Source organism: Punica granatum, chromosome 3, assembly GCF_007655135.1.
Source record: "Punica granatum isolate Tunisia-2019 chromosome 3, ASM765513v2, whole genome shotgun sequence".
Taxonomy (NCBI): domain Eukaryota; kingdom Viridiplantae; phylum Streptophyta; class Magnoliopsida; order Myrtales; family Lythraceae; genus Punica; species Punica granatum.
Window position 1 is genome coordinate 6,273,010 of NC_045129.1, and position 23,347 is coordinate 6,296,356.

General features: G+C 38.1%; 3 protein-coding genes and 1 long non-coding RNA gene across 7 annotated transcripts; 1 reads left to right on the forward strand and 3 right to left on the reverse strand.

Moving 5' to 3' along the window:
* The first annotated feature begins 423 nt into the window (after positions 1-423).
* Positions 424-2,052, forward strand: LOC116201844 (cold shock domain-containing protein 3-like). Its single transcript, XM_031533272.1, has 2 exons — positions 424-831; positions 1,297-2,052. The coding sequence occupies exons 1-2, from the start codon at positions 509-511 to the stop codon at positions 1,730-1,732; spliced, it is 759 nt and encodes a 252-aa protein (XP_031389132.1). The 5' UTR covers positions 424-508; the 3' UTR covers positions 1,733-2,052.
* Positions 2,053-3,726: 1,674 nt separating this feature from the next.
* On the reverse strand, positions 3,727-4,857 carry LOC116201845. 2 transcript variants are annotated; one of them, XR_004155954.1, is made up of 4 exons: positions 4,595-4,857; positions 4,323-4,458; positions 4,109-4,148; positions 3,727-3,822 (listed from the first exon to the last, which is right to left on the reverse strand). It is a non-coding gene; the product is annotated as an uncharacterized LOC116201845 (long non-coding RNA). The 2 variants fall into 2 exon arrangements; XR_004155953.1 differs by having other exon boundaries at positions 3,727-3,896.
* A 3,606-nt stretch (positions 4,858-8,463) lies between these two features.
* Positions 8,464-9,518, reverse strand: LOC116201827 (chaperone protein dnaJ 11, chloroplastic-like). The gene has a single exon (XM_031533242.1). It carries the CDS (start codon positions 9,480-9,482, stop codon positions 9,006-9,008), a length of 477 nt encoding a protein of 158 aa, XP_031389102.1. The 5' UTR covers positions 9,483-9,518; the 3' UTR covers positions 8,464-9,005.
* Positions 9,519-16,128: 6,610 nt separating this feature from the next.
* LOC116201038 (calcium-dependent protein kinase 16-like) lies at positions 16,129-21,084 on the reverse strand. 3 transcript variants are annotated; one of them, XM_031532107.1, is made up of 13 exons: positions 20,488-20,626; positions 20,211-20,388; positions 19,892-20,022; positions 19,637-19,678; positions 19,136-19,277; positions 18,962-19,040; positions 18,402-18,571; positions 18,029-18,155; positions 17,648-17,763; positions 17,456-17,563; positions 17,308-17,370; positions 17,004-17,177; positions 16,129-16,722 (listed from the first exon to the last, which is right to left on the reverse strand). In XM_031532107.1, exons 3-13 carry the CDS (start codon positions 20,020-20,022, stop codon positions 16,591-16,593), a joined length of 1,284 nt encoding a protein of 427 aa, XP_031387967.1. In that variant the 5' UTR covers positions 20,211-20,388; positions 20,488-20,626; the 3' UTR covers positions 16,129-16,590. The 3 variants fall into 3 exon arrangements, with proteins under 3 accessions (XP_031387967.1, XP_031387964.1, XP_031387965.1); XM_031532104.1 differs by lacking the exon at positions 20,211-20,388 and having other exon boundaries at positions 20,488-21,084; XM_031532105.1 differs by lacking the exon at positions 20,211-20,388 and having other exon boundaries at positions 19,136-19,247; positions 20,488-21,083.
* Positions 21,085-23,347: the final 2,263 nt, after the last annotated feature.

Below are 23,347 nucleotides of genomic sequence, written 5' to 3' on the forward strand. Positions count from 1 at the left end.
TACATATAAAGAGCCCACGTATAAATTTTTATTTTCTATTCAAAAAATATAAAATCTTATGTTTTAAAACTTGGTCACATAAGAAAAGGGACCTCGATATGTATTCCGGATAATCCTATGATCAGTTTTAGATATGACCTCTCGATCGATGACATCCATATTCGTATAGATCTAATCGAAAAATAAGTTAAATTAATTTCAATTACATTTGCGATTTATTTAATAATACTCCTTTTTTTGCCTTAATTATACTCTTATTTTAATTATTACGTATAATTTTCTCTTTCATCCTTTTTCCTAAAAAGGAATTTCAGTAGATATCTATTAGGGTTTTCCCTATTTTTGTTCAGAGTCGTCCCCGGCTGCTTATATATATAAGCCCTAGACTGCCCAATACGCTTCTCTCACTTATTTGGTTCATCACTCAACTACGTCTCTCTCTCTCTCTCTCTCTCTCTCTCTCTCCCTGTGCTTGTTGATTAAATATCGAACTCAATCTATCAATCCGATGGCACAGCAGGAAAGATTGTCAGGCACCGTCCTCTGGTTCAACGACTTCAAGGGCTACGGCTTCATCAAGCCGAAGGAAGGCAGAGAGGACGTGTTCGTCCATCACTCTTCCATCAGATCGGAGGGCTACCGAAGCCTCGCTGAGGGCGAAGAGGTCGAGTACTCCCTCTCGTTGGAGCCTGGTGGCAAATCAACATCTGCTATCGACGTCACTGGCCAGAACGGATCGAAGGTGAAGGGCAGCTCGAGTGATGGCCAGGGCAGTGGCGCTGGGAGCAGGCGAGGTGGCTTTGCTAGGGACTGGAGGGGCAGCAGGGATAGGTAAGGCCGGCGAGACCTAATTGACGTAGACACAAATTTAAATTATCTCTGATAAGAAAAGCCGCGCGTAGTCATTATTAATGGGGTTCTATCAAACCATAAATTGTTGAAACATACTACCGGATTATTGGCGCGGATTACATAATTCATGCTAATTAAGCTATCTTTTCCGCTTGAGCTTCAAACAACGATGGATGAATTATTATAGACATCACAAAATATAAACATGGTGTAAAATAGAAAAGCATATTTGGTCTGACTATGAGCACTTCAGTGATATTAGAACTCGATACCGAACCTAATATGCTCATTGCTCGGTTTCATTTAGTTCAATTTAATATTGATCTTCACCCAATTGTTCCTCATAAAAAGAATATTTTTCTTCGCATGTTGCATCTTTAGGCAAGTTAAATTGATTGTGTTGTTCATTCTAGCAAGGGCCTGATTGATGATAAAAAAAAACAGGTACTGTCGTGGACCGGACGGGGCCGGTGGTGACAGGTGTTTCACTTGTGGAGAGGTCGGTCATATGGCCCGGGAATGTCCTCACTCAAGGAGTAACCATGCTGGCAGCAGTGGGAGCAGCGGTGGTGCTTGCTTTAGGTGTGGTGGCACTGGCCACATGGCTCGGGACTGCAGTCGCAGTACCAACGGTGGAGGACAGTCCTGCTTCAACTGCGGGGGTTATGGCCACATGGCCCGGGACTGCACCAGCAAGGGAAACAAGAGCAGCAGTGGCTATGCCGGCAGCAGCTTTCTTAGTGGCGCCTGCTATAACTGTAGCAAACCGGGCCATGTGGCAAGGGACTGTCCCGAAAGGCCAACCAGTCCAGGCAAACCAAAAATGCCGTGCTTCCATTGCGGGGAGAAAGGGCATTTCGCAAAAGAGTGCCCCAGTTAAGAAATATCTCGACTCTCCATCATCAAAAACAAAGAACAGCTCACGATGAGTAACCCAACGAGAAGTACAGATCCCCGACCGCCTTTCTCTCCTAACCATTCTTGTTTTTGGTTGGCTTTACTAAATGTAGTACTGTTGGATCGAAGACTATATATCAATTATACACAGGATGGTTACTATTATTTCAGATGGCTTTTCCGGAGACTAATTATGTTTTGTGCACCGGCTTGCCCAGGATGGCGGAATTTGTGATATTCTTGCTTCTGATTTGATTGATGAGTTATAACATATTTCTCCACCCAACTGAGCCTGAACTCATATATTTCATGATGTCTCAAAGCAAGTATTCATTGATCAAATACTTTATATTTTGGGATGTCACTGATTTCCTTAGCTCATCGCTATTGCCCACCAGCCTAGCTGTCTTTCTTTTTTATTCCATGTTTTGCCCCTATTAAGATTTTAGTGCAGCTGATGCCCTGATCTGTACATTAAAATCTTTCTGCTATACATATTGTTTGTTGATGGAATCTTGCTCCATCCAGCTTGACTTAGATATTCTACCTTGTTCATGCTAAGGGATTTGGCGCGAAAGGATTTCACAATATTTACTTCCCTTGTAAGAAAAATTAGAGGACTTGGTTTATGGGTTGGTCACAACCCCTTCATTCGGATCCTACTGGTGCGTTTGATTTTAGAGTTAAAGTAACTTTGATTTTGATTGTAGAAAATGACAAATGATTGTATAGTGTGTTGAGTTAAAGTTAAAGTTAAAATTTTTGTGATTTTAACTGCGAAACCAAACGGAGTGTACGTGTTTGACTGACTTAATTATCTCCATAGCCAAACCACATCCAAAAAGGCGCTAGCAGGGACATATGCTGGTTTACCAAGACTTACTGAATCAATCATGAATTCCTTTATGATTTCGCGATGATGAGATGATTAAGGTGAGTATATCCAGTTGAAGTATATGGAAACATACTAATCAAATAAATTAATGGAGCAACTGCTCATGCTTCATGCATTGCTATAATCGCTGTATATAAATACACATCACAATAACTAGCCTTCATGCACGTCCGATTGCTTTTAGGTTTGCGGCAAACTCAAATTTTGCTTTAAACAGTCCAAATAAAAATGACAATATCTTTCGCATTCAAAAGGCCTATTCCCGCCTTAATACAAAAGGGCTAAATATTTGCTAAGCAGAACCGCGACTTACTGTTTAGTTTTATAACATTGTTAAAAATTACAGCTGAAAAAAGAGTTTAACCAAAACGTAAGTTGCAAATATTTATTATTTTTGTATTATGATGGGTTTAGGCGAGGAATTGCGAAAAGTAGAGTTGATTTCATCTAGATTACTAAAGTACAAATGAGTTCGCACGTGAGTGATGGCTATTAAAAGCTATCACGCATGCACGAAGCATGATTGCTTTCGGGATCGATGCAAACTCGATTATTGGCTTGAACGATTGAACTCATTATACTATTGTCTCAGATCAAATCCCAGATAGTGGACGGCATAAAAAAGTAAACACTCGATCAAAGTATGCTAAAATATGTGCAAATAAAGATATATATAACATTAAAGTAAAAAATCGATCCGAACTTTTGCCTCATATTTAACAACCAAAAAAATACTCGATCCAACATCTATTTATTTTATTAATAAATTTAAATGATACATGTTTAACAAAATTATGAGCATATAATTTGTAAATACATACACACACGAAAAGACACAAAATTGGAAAATTAGTAAATAGAGAAGAAATTGGCTCAACTCTCCTTGGACATTCATTCACCTTCAACCATTTCTCATAGAAAAATATTTTGCTAGATGAATATGTTTGGTTAAGTAGACCTAAAGCAGCCAAAAAAGATATCCATTTTAGAACGCGATTAATCATCAGCGAAGAAGGGAAAAAGAAAAAGAAAAGGAGAGAAAACAATTGCAAATTGCAATTTGCAAATTAGCAGCAAATTGATTAATATTCCTTGTAACCTTCATTGCATACCTCAGATGAGCATCAATTCTTGAAATTGAGAGCGGAGATTAAGCAAAATCGAACATGAACTGGAACCTAAAATAATGAAATTACCATTATTGAGTAAGTAATCGTGCGATATGCGTAATAAACTCTTCTAAAAAATTAACCTGAAATGGGAAAAAAAGATTATTATGTCAACATTATAAGCCAGAACGTTTTCAAAGGCAAACACAACCGAAACAACACATCAAATAGATTACTTTTCCTTTTCGTTTTCCCTACTTTTTTTTCTCCCCTAAAGGAGGACAATTCATTCAAGCACTTCGAGGAAAGAAGGAACAACGTGAGAAAAAGGAAAAGGATTTGTACCCCTGATTACCTTGATCCCAAACCCCTTCTTGGAAGGTAAGCAGTAGAATCTGCAGAAGATATTGCAACTATTTTAAGCAAATACATCACTAATCAGAAAGGTAAGATTGTAATATGATTTTACAAAAGTTGATGGTGGATTTTACGGAACTCTCCGAGTTTGATGCCCCCCCGTCTCACACCTGAGTAAATGTCATACAGAAGCGAGAGGTTGATGTTCTTACGCTTCCAACTTGATTGCACGCGAATGCAAATGTCGGACATGTCATTTGTTAATCAGCGGATTTTGGTGAGCCGAGAGCCCTAATGGAGTAGCCCGGGCCCCCATTGGCCCAAGCCACTTGTTCTCCACCCTGCATGCTGTCCGGAAAAATACCCCGATAAATCAACAGTCGATGGCATAGCAAAAAATGAAAAGATCGGGATCAACATAGACAACCTACAGATAGAAAGCATACAGAGCAGACAACACCGACTTTCAAAGACTGTACTTCACCTGGAGCCTCGTCCTCGAAGATGGAGTTGACGTTCTTCCCAACAGTCGACAGCGCAATTGTTTTGGACCAGACATTTGACCAATGCGAAACAAAACTCTGCCTCTGAATCCATGGACATACTGTTTTCCTACTGCCCAACTCCTCCCCAGCTGCCTTCCACCTGTTATGCCGGAACTTCACTGAGTTGCATGGCTGGATGGCGAAAAGGGGGGAATTCGATCGCTAGGAAGGAACCGTCAAAACCTACTGATTTCTCTTTTGATGGGAGGGGGAAAATGGAAGATATATTATTAACTCGAAGAAAATAAAAATTGACTGCCTAAGCTTTTATTAACTGCGTAAGCCCTTGTGGTATCTATTTGAGGGCCCAATAAGCCCATTGACTGCAATTCCGTGATGTCAAGCCCATTATTAACATGCATGAAGAAAAGATTGCCAACTTCGCGGACTTTGTTCCACTGAGAATTTAGTGAGGGTAAATTCCAAGACACGCCTATAGCTTTGTCAAATACTACCTGCACTTTCTCGTTTTAAAAATACTATTTTTGCTGACATGATAGCTAAGCGGACGTCAAGGTACAATATTATGAGGTTGCACTTTTAAATATAGTTTTCAATTTAAAAAAATAAATAGAAAATCTAAAATAAAATTGAAAAAAGAACAAGGGCAGATTGTCGATGGGACTCCATCGCCGGCAACCTATACCATGGCGAGGTCACCGGAGGCCCTCACCTAGGAGACAAGTGGCCGGCCGGGGAGACACCGCCGATCTACCTCACCTTGGGGGACATGTGGTTGAGAGGGGTGGCTCAACCGCCAGTCTAGCCCCTCTCTACAATAATTTTAGAGGGAAGAGAGACGGAGCAAGACCCCACTAGCGATCTGCCCTTGCTTAATTATTGTTTTTTTTTAATTTCAGTTTTTTAAATTTTAAATTTTTCATTTATTATTTGAAATTAAAATCAATATTTAAAAGTGCTACTCTAGAATATTGTACGCGGCATCCACTCAGCTACCATATTAAAAAAATAAGGGCGGTCATTATCCTATTTTAAAGGGAAAGGGTGCTAGAACATTTGGAATGGAGAGACCCATTTTAGTGACTCATTTCCCATTTCATTCCAGAAAGTGTAATCCCTACTTATTTTGGGAGTCATTTCTGGAACCTATTTACATATCTATTAAAGGGGAAAGAGTGGCAGGCATTGAGAGCCATGCTTGATACGTGGAGTGCGTCAATTGTCCCTGGACCCTCTAATCCTGGCCCGGGGGGGGATGGGGATGGGGATGGGGATGTGGATTTGGGGTTTCGAGTTTCTCTTCCCCACAATGGCAACCTTTAATTTGTATTTTCGGCTAAGAACATGAATGATTTGTTTTTGTTGATAGGATATTAGTTAATATTACGTCGGCAATCACCGACTAATTAACATATGCTGTCGAAAACAAAGCCGATGCGGTTAAGGGAATATTCAGAGCAAAGCAAACGGCAGATGAAATTCTCTTAATCATAGAAAACGTTATAACCACCGACTATAAATACCTAGGTTGTGGACTCACTGACAGCTATATACAAGTTCCCTTGTTTAAGATTCAATTTATTCATATTCTTTTACTGAAGCCCCAGAAAATTATGCATAATTTGATGAGATCTACGAATTGTACATAAGTAATCGAAAACTAAGATCTAGCAACCGGCTCAATTTAAAATTACAAAAGTCACATTGACAAGAATTGAATCTTAAATGATTTAGTTCAACGGCACATTGATTAGCTTCTAGAAACATATCAAATGATTGGAGAGGGAAATATTTCTAGATGATGCCTCAATCCCATCATCCACTATATATATAATGATAATGTTTTTGCTCGAAGGAAAAACATATAAAATTATAATAATAAGGCTGGAGAACAATGAACATTTCTTTTCCCAATCCTTTAATAATATATATAGCAATTCAGAATAAATTTTTTTTATGTGTATCATAATACCAAATTTTGTTATTAACAATTATTTCCTTCACCCAACAAAGAAAAAAAAAAAGAAATCCATTCAGCTAATGAATGTGTTTTTTTTTTGTTTATTTTAATGCGAATGATTTGATATTCAAAAATTCAACAGTTTTCGATTGATTCAAGTTCGAATTTGATCGTCCACTAATAGATAAAATTCTTCCGATCGAAAAATCTTTTCATACATACTCAAACTAAAATCTAGCTTAAGAAAAAGAGAAACTCAATCATCTAAACCAATCTATTTGGTTCTAAGAAATGTCTTTATCTAGTCTTCTCTTCTTGGTGGGTGTAATATTATGTGCAGCTCAAACTACAGTATTATTTACAATTAAAAAAAAAGCAAAGGTTAAGGACTGCTACCACCTGAATTATTGATCAGTAATCGAATTCCTTTTCTTTTTTTATTTTCAAATAATGGATATATAATACTTATGAAATTATAATAATTCATTAGGTTTGAAAGATCGTACCCCTTTTGTTGTTTAGTGTAGAAGAACTGCCATAATTGGTTGGAACCATCGTCAGCCTAAGCAACAAAAGACAAGAAGATCAACCCCGAAAACTATGGACATTGAACAACATTCCAGCTAGCTGTCTTTTTCATTTTCCCGATGTTTCTCTGTATGCGGAGAAAAATCTACTAGTGACTATGGCAAATATTATGCTCTCGGGTTTGGTTCTACGATCCATGTTCTGTCACATCAATGATGATCTCGGGGAGTATATCTCGAAAGAGGAAGAAACAAGAACCGTGCTTCAATAATTTATCGATCGTCAACAATGCAAATATTCCTTGCTATGAAACTTCAACAACTGGAATGGTCCGTGCCCACACATTAATCAATAGATTTTTGAGATGGGGAGGAGTCTCTGTCAATTGACAAGGAACCCAATCAAAGTTATTAGAGAGATATTGGGAGTTATCAATATTGGACCACATAACCATGCATGCAAAAAGAATAAATAAAAAAGAAAAATCTATACCTCTAACGTCAAAGTAAATATTCGATGAATATTAGACAATCAAGTGGCTAAATAACATCCAATAAAAATACATATGAATAATATGCATAGTCTACAATAGTTTCATGGACTTTTATTTATATTTTCGTTATGATTACTCATTCATCGTGAATAAATAATACTCATTGAATTTTTTTTACCCTGACATCAAGCTCAAGGGGCCCGCAAACTTGTCGCATACAAACAATTTCGACCACTCCTTCCGTTTACCGATTGGTGTTCATTAATTGGTGAATCATATCTTTGAGTGAGTCCCTTCATCCCATAACTTGTTTTTCCACATTGAAGTGGAAATCCTTTTCTTTTGATGGATCTCCCGAGAGCCGGAAAGAACTTTATTTCACGAACATTGAACTCATGCCACCGGTCGTGCTTCTGAACGGACGAGATTAACCGTTAGGGAAATCTTATCAAGAGTTTGATATTCACGATGGATTCCACCATATAAAACGTTTGTATGTATTGACAAATATGAACTATGTATAGCATTTGTTTAGTGCATGCCATGTGTAGCTTCTTTCAAAGCAATTAACTTGGAAAATTCCAATTGCCGTGACGGTTCTGAACTCTCAAGGATTGGTAATTCGTGATGCAATTGCAGGCATATTTTTAAATTAAGGAAGATTGGTCAACCCCTCCAAGATCTCTCCATTACCACTTCTTCCATAAAACAGAGCTTCCTTTTTCCTTCCTTCCCCTGTTCTTCCCCAAGAAATTCACTACTCAACCATTAACACAGCTCGATCGCATGTACGGAACCAGAAGGATATGTTGCGCACATCTCATCGTGATTTCAAATTCGCGCTGTTGACAAAATAAACAGAGATCGAGACAGCAATGGAAATTTATACAAATCTCGTTTAACCAATCCATATACAATTATGTATGCATATTTATATCAGTACAACAAGTGCAATCGTAGCTCAATTACTAGAGATCATATTAGTGTCCCGCTAAACATGTCGCGCATCGAGGGGAGTGGCCTGATCATCAGAGAAGTGAGAACTTCCCTCTGTTATGTTCCTTTGACATGTACACCCGAAATATCTTCTATAGACAACAGATGATGATTTCTGCAATACTTAATCATCTCCCGATAACCCGACCACAGCCTCTCTAGCTTGGCTGAAACCAGTTTAGTCGATCGATTCGACTGCTTTGCTGATGATCCAAACACGTCTTTGTTGCACTAATTAGTAGTTGCTGACTGAATGGGCGTCTGTGAGACCCGATCCGACAAATAGTACTCCATCACAAACCTATCGCTTTCTTTAGGATTGCATAGAGTCGAGAAACCGAAGCACCGAGTGACCAGCAGGAGGCAGGCGCCTCATCTGCCAGTCTCCAGCCTGATTGGATCGAGAGCTTTTTCACCAGCACTGGTCGGTCTCCCAGTTCCGTCCTCGGTAACTTGAGAACCCGGATGACACGACCGTGAGCGGCCGGCTATTCCTGTACAACTTCCCGTCATATACAGCCCGTTTCTGGGGATCCGACAGGGTGGAGTAGGCAGCGTGGATTCTCATGAACTGATCGGCAGCATCCTTCCGCCTGACTGCGGCCACGTCAGGGTGGCACACCAGGGCCAGCCGCCGATACGCTGTCTTGATCTCTTCACTAGTGGCCGCCACGGGGATCCCGAGTATCTCATAGAAGGAAGCACACGCTGTCGCCATCTCGGACGACCGCAGTGGTGAGTTGTGAGACTTGCTCGACGTCCTGGAGGATGTGAAGGTGGCAGTGGCGGAGGCAACAACAGAACGGCGGGACAACCGGGGGTGACGCGGCGGACAGGTTGCCGCAGAGTGGCAGAGGATTGTGGATGGGGAGGAGGAGAGGGAGAGCATGATACGGTTGAGAGAAGCGGCTATTGATTAACTGGCTCTTCTTAATATAGCAACAGCCAACCGGTAAAGGGGGACTTGGGGAGTGTTTGGATGCGTATACATTTACAGGTGAAGAGGATTGGGGTTTTTTTTTTTTTTTTATATACCATGGTATCTGAAAGCCCTTTAAATTTCGAGTTTGAGTCAAGTCGATTCACTAAAAATAAATCTTTTTTAACGTGAATTTTCTCTAATCACGAGATTCAAATTCATAATTTTACTTAAAGAAATAAATATCGAATCACTTAAGCCAACTAACATTAATTTTTTTTTAAATAAGGGAGGTATAAACATAATAAGACAAGAATAGGAAAAGCGAAATAATTTGATATGAAAGTTCCACCCAATACCAATATGAATTAATTCAAGTAATTCGATATTTGTTCTTTCTAAGTAAGGTTTTTCGATTTGAGGCTCATAAAAAAAATCTTTTAAGTGTAAATCTTATGAATATGAAGAAATGCTGAAAGGGATTGACTTTATTAGGGAACGGATCTTACTCGAATTGAATTAATCTGAGTCTAATTGATTTCAAGATACCACGTTGCACATCGAAAAAAGAAGTCTTGATGGTGAGAATCACATCTGAAACCTCGAAGCCGACAATTTGTACCACTGCACTAAACTATTTATATATATATATATATATATATTGCTTGGATTGTAGCTTTAACCTGACCAGGGTTAAGGCAAACCGATAAAAGGGCTTATCCGATTGGAGGATGAGTCAGCAAACAACGGCTTATCCATAAAATATTTTTTCTATGGATGAGTCTAAAATGCACTGCATAAATGAGGTGGCCCTGTCCCTCCCTCCTCCATCGGATTTTATCTGCATAGATTTATTATTTTTCAAGCATACTATCGGCCTTTTGTGTAAGGAAAACAAATATACATATATATGTATATATATATAGCGCAGACAATTTGTCATGATACGAGCTCTTCACTCAAAAGTTTAATTACTAACAACATCATTCGTATTATATATAAATTTCAGATTTGTTCCTTACACAACAGATTTGAAATTCACGGGACTGACAAGATTGATGAATATTTTTTTTGTAGTATAAGATTTTGAAATAACACACTAGAAGCATTTCATGACCGGAAGAAACCGATGTGGGAGCACTTATGGTTTCATCGAAAGAATCAAAATTTGGTCGTCTTGACTGTATGTGATTTGAGTTGATATGAGACATTAGCATTGTGCAAAGTATTACAGGATAATTAAAGATGGAATACTTTCAGTTAGGAATTCAACTTCGACTTTTGTGATGATATCACGGTTGAGTTTTGGATTTAACTTTTAAGCATCGACCATCTTCATGACATTTCTCATATCCGCATATATCTTTCCGAAATTAGAAGAGTGAAGCCGAAGCACATACCTGGGTAGGCGAATTTTCATTCCTGTGGGCTCAATTTGCATGCCAGTATGTATCATGACACACCACACATCCAACCCGACAATGGCAAAATTCCGGACCCCCTCTCTTCATCGCTTCAAGCTCAAGAATGGAACAAAATTATGCCCATCAGGGCCATTACCAGTTTTTTCTTTTTCTTTTTCTCCTTTTTCCCCCTGACTTTTCGATATTTTATCCTTGCATGAATGGAATATTCAATTGAAAAACCGCGTCCCTCAGAATTAAAATTATAATCATGCATTTAATATCCGTTTCGAACGTATAGATCGTTTCAGACGGGAGAAAAATGATTTGTATTTCATGCATTTTAGACGATTCCATGGCCTAAATTATGGAAATCAACTCTTAAATATAAAGGGAAGAATGGAATGTAGAAGAAGAAGAAACCAACTCATATCCCCAGAGCCAGAGGCCACAGGTTCTCCCTCTCCACTCTTTTCTTCTTTTTTTCGAACTATAAAAGGAGAGTTATGACCTAATACAATAAAATAATTCTCTCTTTTGTTGCCTATAGACAAACCCTTACTTTGTTTTTCATGTACTTTTTTCCTTTATTTTTTCCTTAAAAATAATTATATGGTTAGAATGATTGCCAAAACTTTAATGGCGAACCGACTTGGCTAACTCAATTATTTCAGTCAAAAAGGTCGATGCCGGTTAAACTATGTAAGTGCATCGTTTCAATTGAGCAAATATGGAGTGATAACTAAGCAATGGTGGAGCCTTACGTAGATCCAAATTTGCAACTGGACATGACTGATTTGGAAGGACGTTTACACCTAGAAAATTATAACAGCAGTAATAATAACAATGATAATATTTCTCGAATGGACTCATAATATGTTTCGTTGACCCTTTAATTAATAATAATAATGTAACATATAATACAATTAACCTCCACATTAATTGCCCATATAAATAAATATTTTCTATTTATATAGTGGATAGACTAAAGACTCCAATCACCCATAGGTCACATGGCCAGCGATAGAGGGTTTTGTGCCTAATTATCTCACCATTGATGCGACTCCGCAGGCCACAAGCCAACTAACTATAATATTAGAGGATATTATGGAAGGAAAAGAGGAATATTTTGGATATAATAATAATTTTCTAATGATTTATTTTAAAAATTAGGAAAATATATTTTCTTTTTTGAATAATAAAATTTCCCGCCGCCGTACGTCAATATGTATGGGGCATATTCAAGTCCACGAGAAGCACAAATCCATTAATGAATAGGAAAATATCAAGTGCGACTGATTTCTCCTCCACTGATGCTGCCAAAATATCCACATATAAACTAAACAAATAATATATTTTTTTATCAGACAAGAAAAATTGATATTATTGCAAGTGTACCACTCTTATAACACTATGCTAGCTCATACAGTTGTGTAAATTATGTCAGTTCAGGGACGTGTATATGAAGTTAACTCTTATAAGTAGAGGATGGCTCGAAGCAGGCTTAGCACCATGTTGTTGTTGAAGAATAGTCTTTTCCAAGTGGGAATTGGCTAATCTAAACTAAGCAGTTGGACTATTTGAGGCCATGCGTACACACAAACATACATATATATATATATATATATATGTATACATAATAGAAAATAGGATATGGAGACTTTATGAAGAGATGTCATATTCATTCACGGGATATGAGTGACTCCATCTAGAATCGATGCTCAATGGGCCATTTGCATGGCTGATTTGAGAGTCACTCGGATATTTTGTGGATGGAAAATCAAGATGGGGTACCTTTAATGATCAACTAGGAGTCACCGTTGACTCAATCTCTAATAATTAACCAACGTCTCAATCTAATCGTCCCTGCAATGGTCATTTCTTTGATTTTTCGCATGGTTTTGGCTTTCAATATAGTTTCTATGACGTACCAAATACTGTTTTCATGACTTCTCATCAATGATCAATGTTCGATGTCCCTCCGTCTCGAGGATCCACTACATAAATATATTCTTGAACAGGCAAATCGAAACATCACTTTCAACTCTTCTCTTTAGGATTTTATAGGATTTTAGGATTTTAATTTTTCTCTTTAGAAGCATAGACATAATCCTTCTAAATAATGGTTCGGCCCCACAAACCCATTAACCAAAGTTGCACGATTCTTTTAATATCGTTTTCATTTTTTCGGCGGATGAACTAAAGTAAATGGATCATTTATTATTAAAGCAGTTCAGTGCTTATTTTCCTTAAACAATGTCTCAGATTTAAATTTTGTGAGTTAAGAAAATCTTTTATTATGAGAGTTTTACTCCTTAATTGACCGACCATATTTGAACTATATTAATCGAGGTCTGTTGGGTTTTTAAATATCAAATCACACACCGAAAAAGGCAAATGCATCAAATGGGACACCGGACATAACTTGAAGTTCATAGAAACGTGCATTTAACCTCTTCATATCAGCTTAGGATCAGACTTCATCCATTTATCGTTTATCTTCAATTTCTCAAACATCATCTATTCAATATTTCTTGTTTTTCTTTATTCCAATTTTTTGGCCAGGGATGAGCCAGCAGAGGATCAGACTATATATCCGATTAGAGTATATAAAATGCCACTTTTAACCGCTTCAATAAATCGACCGTGTCAAGTCGCCATGCTATTATATATTGGGGCAACTTATACGTAAATTGGCCGGCCAGCAATACGTGTACTCAATCTTAATTTTATTTTCTCACATATATATATTTGTACATCGCTATTGCACATATTATTAATATGTGTATACTTCTTCTATTGCATATATATTTAGACTAGGTCCATGAAAAGATTCATATAATTTCTCAAGAAAGAGACCTATGCAATAAAAAATAAAATAACTTTTGGTACGTCCGATTTGCAAACGGACCTTTATTATACATTGTTAATCAAATACAAGGTCATTAATTATTGATTTATGTCTTTTTTCTGCTAATTTTGTTTGCCCTGTGAAATGGCACTCGTTTAAAAATTAATATTGAACCTTGTTTGACTTACAAAGATATGCGAGGACGTAAGTACGTTGCACGCACAAGATCTGGCTTGAACCCTTCAAAGCCCCAAAAGGAACAATGCCATATGCCATGTTGATGTCGCCATCCCAAGTTAGCAAAATGGTTTCATCAATTGGGCTTCAAGTTTGTTCTTATCCCATGGATTTTTGTCACTCCGACAAAGACGGTTCCCGCATCTTCATCGATCAAGTCAAAAGAGATCAATTATTATATATTTGGACGGTGCAAATTATCGGTCGACCCCTTATAGAGTTAATGCCCTTTGAGAGGTGATAAATGTTAGATCGGATGAGTGTTGTTAATCCAAAGGACTATAAAGGGGACAGGATGAATTCCTGATTTGACAATTACGGCTTAAGTTAATCCTAGGGCGCGGCTAAGTTTTGTATCATTTCTTGATACACTTTTGAAGCCTCAGCTATTTTCTCCTGTAATTTCTATTATATCTAATAACACTCTAATTAAAGAGGTGACACCATTGATTTTATCTAAGGCCGCCCTTATCTCCTTTTGCCGTGGAGGTTTCACCATCATCATAGCCGCATATGTGTCCTTTTCACCTTTAATTTTGTTTCACGAATAGGAGCTGAAATTCGGAGTGCTTATCGAAGAGGTCGGCATTGTCGCATTAATACAGTTTGTACCTCATGATTCATGTGCAGCTTCCAAATCACTCTAGGTTGAAAAGTCAGTATAAGTTTATCCTGATTCGTGTCACAACAGGCATACCGATTACAGAACGAGTTTTCTCGTGTTTTCTATACTCACAAGCTGTAGTTTGATATTAAGGTTGAGCAAGGTTTGGAATTAGGAACAAGAGATATGTTCATGAAGTATGATTTATGAATAAATGAATCGAGTCGTCGACCGATATATTGCTGCTTCTTTTTATCGTCATTACAAGTCATTTTAATTTCATTACAATCTTTGTCTATATAAAAACTCCCAACATTGTTAGAAACCATCGTTTTCTCTTTTTAATTATTCGTGCATTTTCCAAAATGAAAAATAAAATAATTCATTCACACGGCAGCGATGCACATCCTACTATAGTATTATATATAACATATATATATATATATATATATATATGTAGAAAAACAAAGAAAACATGGCTTGCGACATTTGCTTGCGTTTGTGAGCGAAGTAAACAGGCTCGTTAATTAGTACAACTGGAACTGAGATGTACTTGCGTACAAGTACGTCAATTTTTAAATGTAAAATTGATATGAAAAATAGATAAAAGGGCGATCAAGACATGCTAAAATTATATGTTGGACACATTAGTTGTTCACGGGAATTACAATTTTTCAACGGTCCTTCAATATGCATCTCCTTTCTCTAATAAGCTATATGATTGATCTAATCACAATTGGATTTCGATCGGTAAGTTATCCTACCTACAACCATGCGACCGCACTGTTCGATCTTTACGTATAATGATTCAGCCTTTGGGGTTCGATGAAGACTTAACACACATTTGCCGGCCACCCGAATGATGAATCCGTACTTACATATTAGGATGGACTTAGACTTCTAAGTCCTACGGATTATGGCCCATGAAAGTCGAGCTGGGATGACACACTTCATCTTGGGGCTACATCAGAGGGATCAGAGTTAACCGCGCAGGGAGGATACACCGGTTCCGCCTCACCTCTGACGGCCGTTTTATCGGCGAGAATCAGTTGAATCTGTGCCGTGGCATTGGCTGAAAACATGAAAGGCTGTTCAGTTGGCGTGTGCGTTCCAATTTCCCTAAATGACACTTAAGATACACACAGGTCAAGAAGGAATGGGCGGGAAAGTGCTGGTGAGTGTACCGCATGATCGTCGGAAACTAGTTTCATACCGAGTATTTGCAGCACGCCCCTGTTGCTATCTATATATATACACGTTGCACGTTGCGTCAAATATCTTATATAATCAGGAACTGCATCGGATTTAAAAGGAGTAGCTACCACCGAGAGATCATGTTTAGATGCCGTGAAGGCATCAACCGAGGGAAACTAGGCACGGGTCTTCCTTATCTAGGTTGTTGTAGAATCGAGAACCGAGTGGTTAAGTCAGTTTTTGCCTTACAAGTATCTCATTCGACATCGATATCTGACACAAAGTAAACCTTGCAGAACTAGCAGAAGTCCAGGAAGGTTGCAGAACTTGCGAAGGAAATATGACCATAGCTTCCACCAGGTAATATATTTATCGTAACAAACTTCCAATTTGAGGCGCGCCCAAGAAATCCCGAACTCTCACTATAAGCGGACATTTTGTGAACTAATTTTAGTAACCATCAACACCTAGAGCTCACTCACGGACACAACTATACATATGAACTTTCAAAAGTACATGTGGCTAGACATACATATTCACAATCCTATGGCATACTAAATACTGACGTAATTGGAAAAAATTCGGTAGATGTCTTTGCAATGCACAATCTTTCAGTCACCAACATTTCTTTGAGAGAAATGATGGAGAAAATGAAAAAGAGGGGCAGCAACCGGGAGAAGTCGAGCTTGAAAACATTTTTGAAGTAAAAAAAACTTCCCCTGACTTCACACAGCGGATCTCTGTAACGAGTCTGCATTCTCTACCATGAGAGCTGGTTAGTTCAGCATGCTATGTCATAAACTTTGAGCTCATGCTTGCAGTCCTTAGCAGTCTCCGGAATTCCGATAAGCTTATTCTTCCATCCATGTCGATATCAGCCTCCTCGAGAAGGGGATCGATTGAACCTCTTAATCCAGTATGCTGCATAGAATTGCAACAAATGTAAGAAAATAACACAAAGAATGTACGCGACAAATAAGGCAAACGTGATAGCTTGCAAATAATTGATGACTTTATTTTTTTCGGTGAAGAACGGGGCTGAATCCCCAAAAAAGACAGAAAAGGAAACTAAATGAAGCTTGCGCAGCACCTTATTATGATTTTAATTTACCAATTTATATTTTTCTTACTTAGCATGACAAAAAAGAATGGACGAGCAGGGTTAAACAAGAAGAAAAATCGGGAAGGGAAAAAGAACTGACCATTCTAAGCTCCTCTGGAGTTATAAAGCCATCTTTATCAATGTCAAACTTCTCAAATGCAACTTGTGATCGCTGGAACCACTTCTCGGAGTTGTGTTCCTCTAGTTGATGCACGTGTAAAGTGGCGGCAACAAACTCGTGGAAATCCACCGACCCGTCTGTGTTCGTATCAATCTGTATTGAAACATCAAATGGAGTCATTCCATTTCAAAAGAATGCTATAAACCATAATGTCACCCGAAAAGGTTTTCCTCGATCATAACAAAAAAATGATTTATAAAAAAAAGAGGAGAGGGAAGCTCACCGCCTGGAGAATTTCTAAGACACGGGATTCTTTCAACTTCCAGGGGAGATCCTTAGCTAGGGCCTGCACGAAAACTAACAGAGTAAGCCAGTAAGAAGAGCTTCTATGAGAAAGCATCAGCAATGTAAGTTTGAAGTAAAAAATTTACCTGTTTCATTTCCTCTAGACTGATGTAACCATTTTTGTCCACATCAATAGCATCAAACTGATCCTTGAGATCGGCCAATTCATCTTCGTCAAGAGTGCTCGCAAGTGCCTGAGAGGAATAACAATGTAAGATGCCAAAACGGCATGCTGTGAAATATCAGTTTCAGAAAACAAGAGCATATTGTTATCTCACCCTCAAAGCAAATTGTTTAAAGCGGTTGTACTTTACAAACTGCCTCATATTGTGGAGAACAGATATGTCTATCGGTATCTCCGATGCGTCTCCTCCTTCTCGGACCCAAGGATGAGCTGAGATAACAGAGATCGATCAGCAAACTGAAACCTAGGAGGTGTTTCTGTCTGGCTCGAGCAATCCACAGACAATTTTCCAGTTTCTATCTTCTATTTTCCTCATCTCAAAATGCCTCAAATTTCACTTATACAAGACCTCCGGGACATATTTCATCCAACCGTGACTCACAAGTTTCCTCCTACTTTTCAGTGCTAGAAAATGGGAAAGTAAAAAAACCTCCATGCGCAATAATATTCAACAGTTAGAAGAGAAGATACATACAGAGGGCCTGAGCAGCAGTCAGTCTTGCCCGGGGATCCTTGACCAGTAATTTCTTCACAAAATCTTTGGCACTTTCGCTTATGGTGGGCCATGGTTTGCGGCGGAAATCCGGTTTCTTTCTTAAGACCTGCAAGAATATATACTCTTCGAATAAGTTCTTCCACTGAAAGGAAATCACAATAGAAACATCAAAAGAGACTAATTTATAGGCAAGCACAATCAAGAACGAGGAAAAATTAAAAGAGATACATAGAGAGTGAAACAAGATACTGCGCTTAATGAACCCTAGGACAAAAATAACGTTCAAATCTCATTAGTAGGTTAAGTTTTAGAAAGAAGGAAAAGGAAAGTCGTAACATAAGGATGTACCGACCTCCTTGAATATACCATCTTCGGTCTTATCCCAGAATGGACGTCGCCCGCAGAGTAAAATATAAGTTATCACACCAATACTCCACACATCCGATTCAGGTCCTGATTTGCGTTTCAACACTTCGGGAGCGACATAGTATGCGCTACCGACAATATCTTGGAACTTCCTCCCTGCAAATGAAGTCGAAGTCCAGATCAGCAGATGGACAAAGATGATCGGGAAAATAAAATACAGTCAACAATCGCATGTTGCGCCAAGCAGCATCAGACATTGGATTCATGAGTGCGGGGCCTGTAAGCTTGTACGATCACGAAGTTGCATTTATTGAGAGCCTTAGGGACATTCCAATTAATATCTAGTGGGCACTGTGGAAGTTAGCATACATGGTAACAAAGCAGGTTAACTGGATTGGGTCTACAGTCTCTCATGTTTCATCCCATTTATTTGATGTCGACAATGTTTGCCTAATTAATCGTCTTAGGCGAAGTGGATATGAGTGGATTCTCATCTATTGAAATTTTAGACGGGCTGATAAAGGCTTACAGCACAAAATTACTCACCTGGCCTTATGAAGTCGGACAGACCAAAATCCGTGGCCTTGAGGGGCGAGTTCTCCTTCTTTGATTTAAAGAGAAAATTCTAGGAGCAAGCAAGAGAGTAATATTGATACGAGGATTTACTAAATGTCAGGCCACTTGTAATAACATATAAGCAGAGCATCGTTTGGAAAATACCTCAGGTTTCATGTCGCGGTGCACCAGACCATGCAAATGGCACTCAGCTGCAACTTTGAGCATCTGACGCACAACTACTGCTGCGTCTTTCTCAGTGTAACGACTGTCCTTTCTGCTTAGAAGAAAGCCAGAGTATGAATTCCTGTTGTCAGATGAAATTCATCAATGGAAAGAAATTAAAGGATTCTCTCTGATCCACATTTGCTGTTTTACAGAATTTCAGTCTTCCATTATTATTTCTACTGCTCCAGATCTAATCCGCTGCTGGAAATTAACTCTCAGATCTTTTTCTCGTCAATGTCATCGATTAATAGCGACAGTTGTACAATCCAATTCCTCTCTGATTTGCAAAACCAAATCAGTTATTTACTAATATATATGGACTCTAATAATAAGATTTCTTCAAGGAAATTGAAATGATGAAAAGCATTTCATTGGAGAACCCGAACATAAGTATTAATTTAATAATAGAAATGAAGCCAAGTGAGAGGGGAAGCATACTTTGCCAATATTCGGTCAAGCAACTCACCACCCTCGCACAATCTGTAAAGAGAAAACCCAAACATATAAATTAATTAATAGCAGAACTGAAGCCAAGGCTGTGAAGAACTAGATATACACCAGACTTCGCGATTGGTATGAAGGAACGACATAATATCCAAAAACCAAAATCGTCCTATAAAATTGCATCATATACATTGTGACTGAATTCCCAAGAGATTCAGGGAATCGAAAGAAGAGGGCAGCACAACTTACTCCATAACAATGAACACATAAGATTCATCCTCGAATGCGTTGTGGAATTGGACAACATTCTCGTGGCCTGTTAAGGCTTGCAATATCTTAACCTCCCGCTTGACATCCTCGACAGCTACAGGAAGAACCATCTGCCACCAAAGAAATCATAAAATTTAAGTTGTCGCCCCGAAATGCACAGCTCTCAAGTGCGTCTTTCCATCAGATAGCATCTAAGGCATTTCTTTCTACATCTAAAGCAACCGGCTTTTCAATGGAAAAATCGGGGACTCGAGATGGCTGCACTACAGGAAGTCCATTAAAGCAAGAAAAAAGGTACCTTAAAGCCTAAAATTCACAGATTAAAGTGTCATTAGCTGAAACAGAGACAGAGGACACGGTATATCCTCCACTCAATTAAAGCTCTTCTCCAATGCTAATCCAAAGAAAAATCCATTAAAGCCCATGAAACAGACGAACCCCACATATCACCAAGGCTCCAAATTGAGCACAGAACACTGTTACAAAGGAATCCACGACAAATCACTGGAAAATTTTGCAGCATTTGGGTGAGCTCAAAAACATTGAAGAAGAAGAAGAAGAAGCAGAAGGGTCACCTTGTTCTTCTCAATTCGCTTAACAGCGACCCGATCCCCGGTGGTCCTGTCGGTGGCAACGTAGGTGTACCCGAACTGGCCGTGCCCGAGGAGCTTCCCGATGGTGTAGCGCCGGTCAAAGTCCTTGGCGTAACCAAAGTCCGTCTTCTTGCCGCAGGGGATGACGCCCCCGCTGCTCTGCTTTTTCCTGCGGCCTCTGTCTTTCTTCCCATCCTGTGCCCCATTGGGCTTGTTGTTGTTGTGGTTCTGATCGGAGGCGCCCTGCCTCATGGCTGCGGCGGCGGCGGCGTTGCTGCTGGAGCCGCTGACCCTTGTGGTGGAGAGGCATAGCCCCATGATCCGGAATGAATTGACCGCTTACTCGGGGCAGACACTGGGATTCTTCGTCTTGGTCCTTCTGCTTCTGCTTCTTCTTCGTCGTCGTCTTCATTCAGTCATTCATTAAATTATATGATATAGGAAAGTATGAGGCAGGAGATGAGGAAGAAGGGAAGAAGGAGAAGTATAATGGTCAAAGGAAGACTCCCTTTTCAGTGTGAAATCTTCGAAAGAAGAGAAAAAAAAAACCAAAAACCAAAAAAAAAAAAAGACAGATGAGAGAGAGAGAGAGAGAGAGAGAGAGAGAGAGCACAGTGATGGAATGGAGGAAGTAGAATGATCTCTGCCCGGCTTCCATTTCTCTTGGACGGATCAGATTGGGAGGGAAGGAAGGAAGGAGGAGAGGGAAAAAAAAAAAACTTTTTTTTTGTTGCATTATTGTTTCTTTGTTTTGTTTAATCAGAGGTTGCATTATGAGTTTTATTTATTTATTTTAATTCCAAAGGTTTTGACTTGTGTTCTGCCCTTTTCTTTGGAAATTTCAGTTTTGATTTTTGGCCCAAAAATTACAGCCCATAGAGAGTTTTGGCCGACCAAGTTCGTGTAGATTAGGAAACTCCATTTCAATAACACGGTTTTCTTTCTGTTTTGTTCTTTCCAAACAAGTTTTGCCCTTTTCTTTTTATTGACATCTTCTTTTAACCGGAAATTATCAATCAATGATTCATGCCGCTTCGCATAATAGAGAGGAAGAGTTCGTGCATAGCTAGCCTAGATGACTCGTTGGATAGTGTACTCGACTCGTGTTGACCTCTAACGCCTTGGGAGAATGGCTCCCTACGAGGATAGCTAAGTCGGCCAAACGCGGTCGGATCCGTGGTGTAACCTCCCGCTAATTCTGACGTTTAAAAAAAGGAATTAATCCTGGGTATATTATCGAGAAAAAGAAAGAAAGAAAGAAAGGAAACAAAAAAAAAGAATATTCTTATATATCATAAGAGATTATCGAGTGCTATAGGAGGCAAAAAGATAACGCTCCGCGGAATCGCGGTTTAAAATTTTAACTTTAACTTTAACTCAATACACTACACAACAAAACATACTTTTCCAAAATCAAACTGGTGAGCCCCATATATTATTTAATGTACAATCTCATACACTACAATTAAACGCACTGTAAATGTTTTACTGGTTCTTCTTTCCTTTTTTTTCTTTTTTTCCTTTTACAGTAAGTTCGGGTTGCATGTCAAGCCGGTCACTACAACGCTACGTCTGCTCGTAGAAGTACGGTGGTGTTATTAGAAGAGAATGATGTTCTACAATCGTGTAATAATTTTCATTAAATACAACCTACGGAAAAAAAAACTTTAAATACAATGACCGCGACCTGGATTTTACTTCATAAATTGAGAAAGCTTAACATCAAGAAAATAGAAATCATGTATGCTGAATGTTTTATGAATTACTATAGGATGTATGTATATGTCGATTACATATATATATATATATGTGTATACTAATTAATAAATATATAGTAGAAGTAGATAAACGGAAGATAAGGGGGCTGTATTTGCTCTAATCAAAACTTTTATGTGCCGGCATGCATGATTCCTAACATTTGTAAGATTGCCATTTAGATACTAACAGAGAACAAGAAATATAAATTATGTAATACATCATATACATTAATATATAAAATTTGAAAAATTAATGAGATTCGCAGAGAACTTAATTAAGAAAGTCTGAAACCTATCACCTACTCCCACGCATTATTGGGTGATTTGTACGCTCGAGGTTAGGAGTAAAGACACGCGGAGGGTTGAGGTGTCCTCGAACAACATTAAACTAGTCACCCGAATAATATTATTAAGTGTCGAAAAATAATATATTTTATTATTTAACATAATTGTATCTTATAAAAATTATTTATTTATTTATTTATTTATTATTATAAAATTTTCTTTTAAGTATTTGTTTAAGTTATATATTCAATAGAATATATTAAATTCATGAGCTTTTTTCTACTAATTTGTTTTGCTAACTAGTACTTTACTTACATCAAAGTATCGCTAAATTTGTATCAAAATTAACAATATTTTTTATTTTTTATGGTCCCGAAAGAACTTTTTAATTTATATATCGAAATTACAATAGGCATGTCAATATTCAGAATTTACTTTACATCTTCTAGACATAATAAAGCACTCCCATAATTTAAAAATTCATGTTAAACTATATAAATTTACTTACTATATTTATTAAATTTACATAGTCTATTGTTTCATTTTAAATATCCCTACTACAATTTTTTTTTCATGTTATATATAAATATTCCTATTTTTTTAAAGGAAATATATGTTCATCAACTCAAATTAATATTTGTTGTTTAAGGTTGATCATGGATGACTTACCTTTGACTCGATCAGGAAAGTGGACTAATGAAAGAGCGTGCAAGCTGGTCCTATTACAATTCAATCATTTATAGAAAGAAGGTTTTGATTATCCATATAATCTAGCGAATATGATTTATTTTTGCATTCAT

Bases quoted from the DNA above. Each gene is read 5' to 3' on its own strand.
- LOC116201844 (XM_031533272.1), top strand. From the start codon at position 509: ATGGCACAGCAGGAAAGATTGTCAGGCACCGTCCTCTGGTTCAACGAC. The intron at 832-1,296 runs GTAAGGCCGGCG...AAAAAAAAACAG, and splicing joins TGGAGGGGCAGCAGGGATAG to GTACTGTCGTGGACCGGACG.
- LOC116201827 (XM_031533242.1), bottom strand. From the start codon at position 9,482: ATGCTCTCCCTCTCCTCCTCCCCATCCACAATCCTCTGCCACTCTGCG.
- LOC116201038 (XM_031532104.1), bottom strand. From the start codon at position 20,823: ATGGGGCTATGCCTCTCCACCACAAGGGTCAGCGGCTCCAGCAGCAAC. The intron at 17,764-18,028 runs GTATGTATCTTC...CTGTTATCTCAG, and splicing joins GACTGCTGCTCAGGCCCTCT to CTCATCCTTGGGTCCGAGAA. The intron at 16,723-17,003 runs GTCAGTTCTTTT...AATTCTATGCAG, and splicing joins CTCCAGAGGAGCTTAGAATG to CATACTGGATTAAGAGGTTC.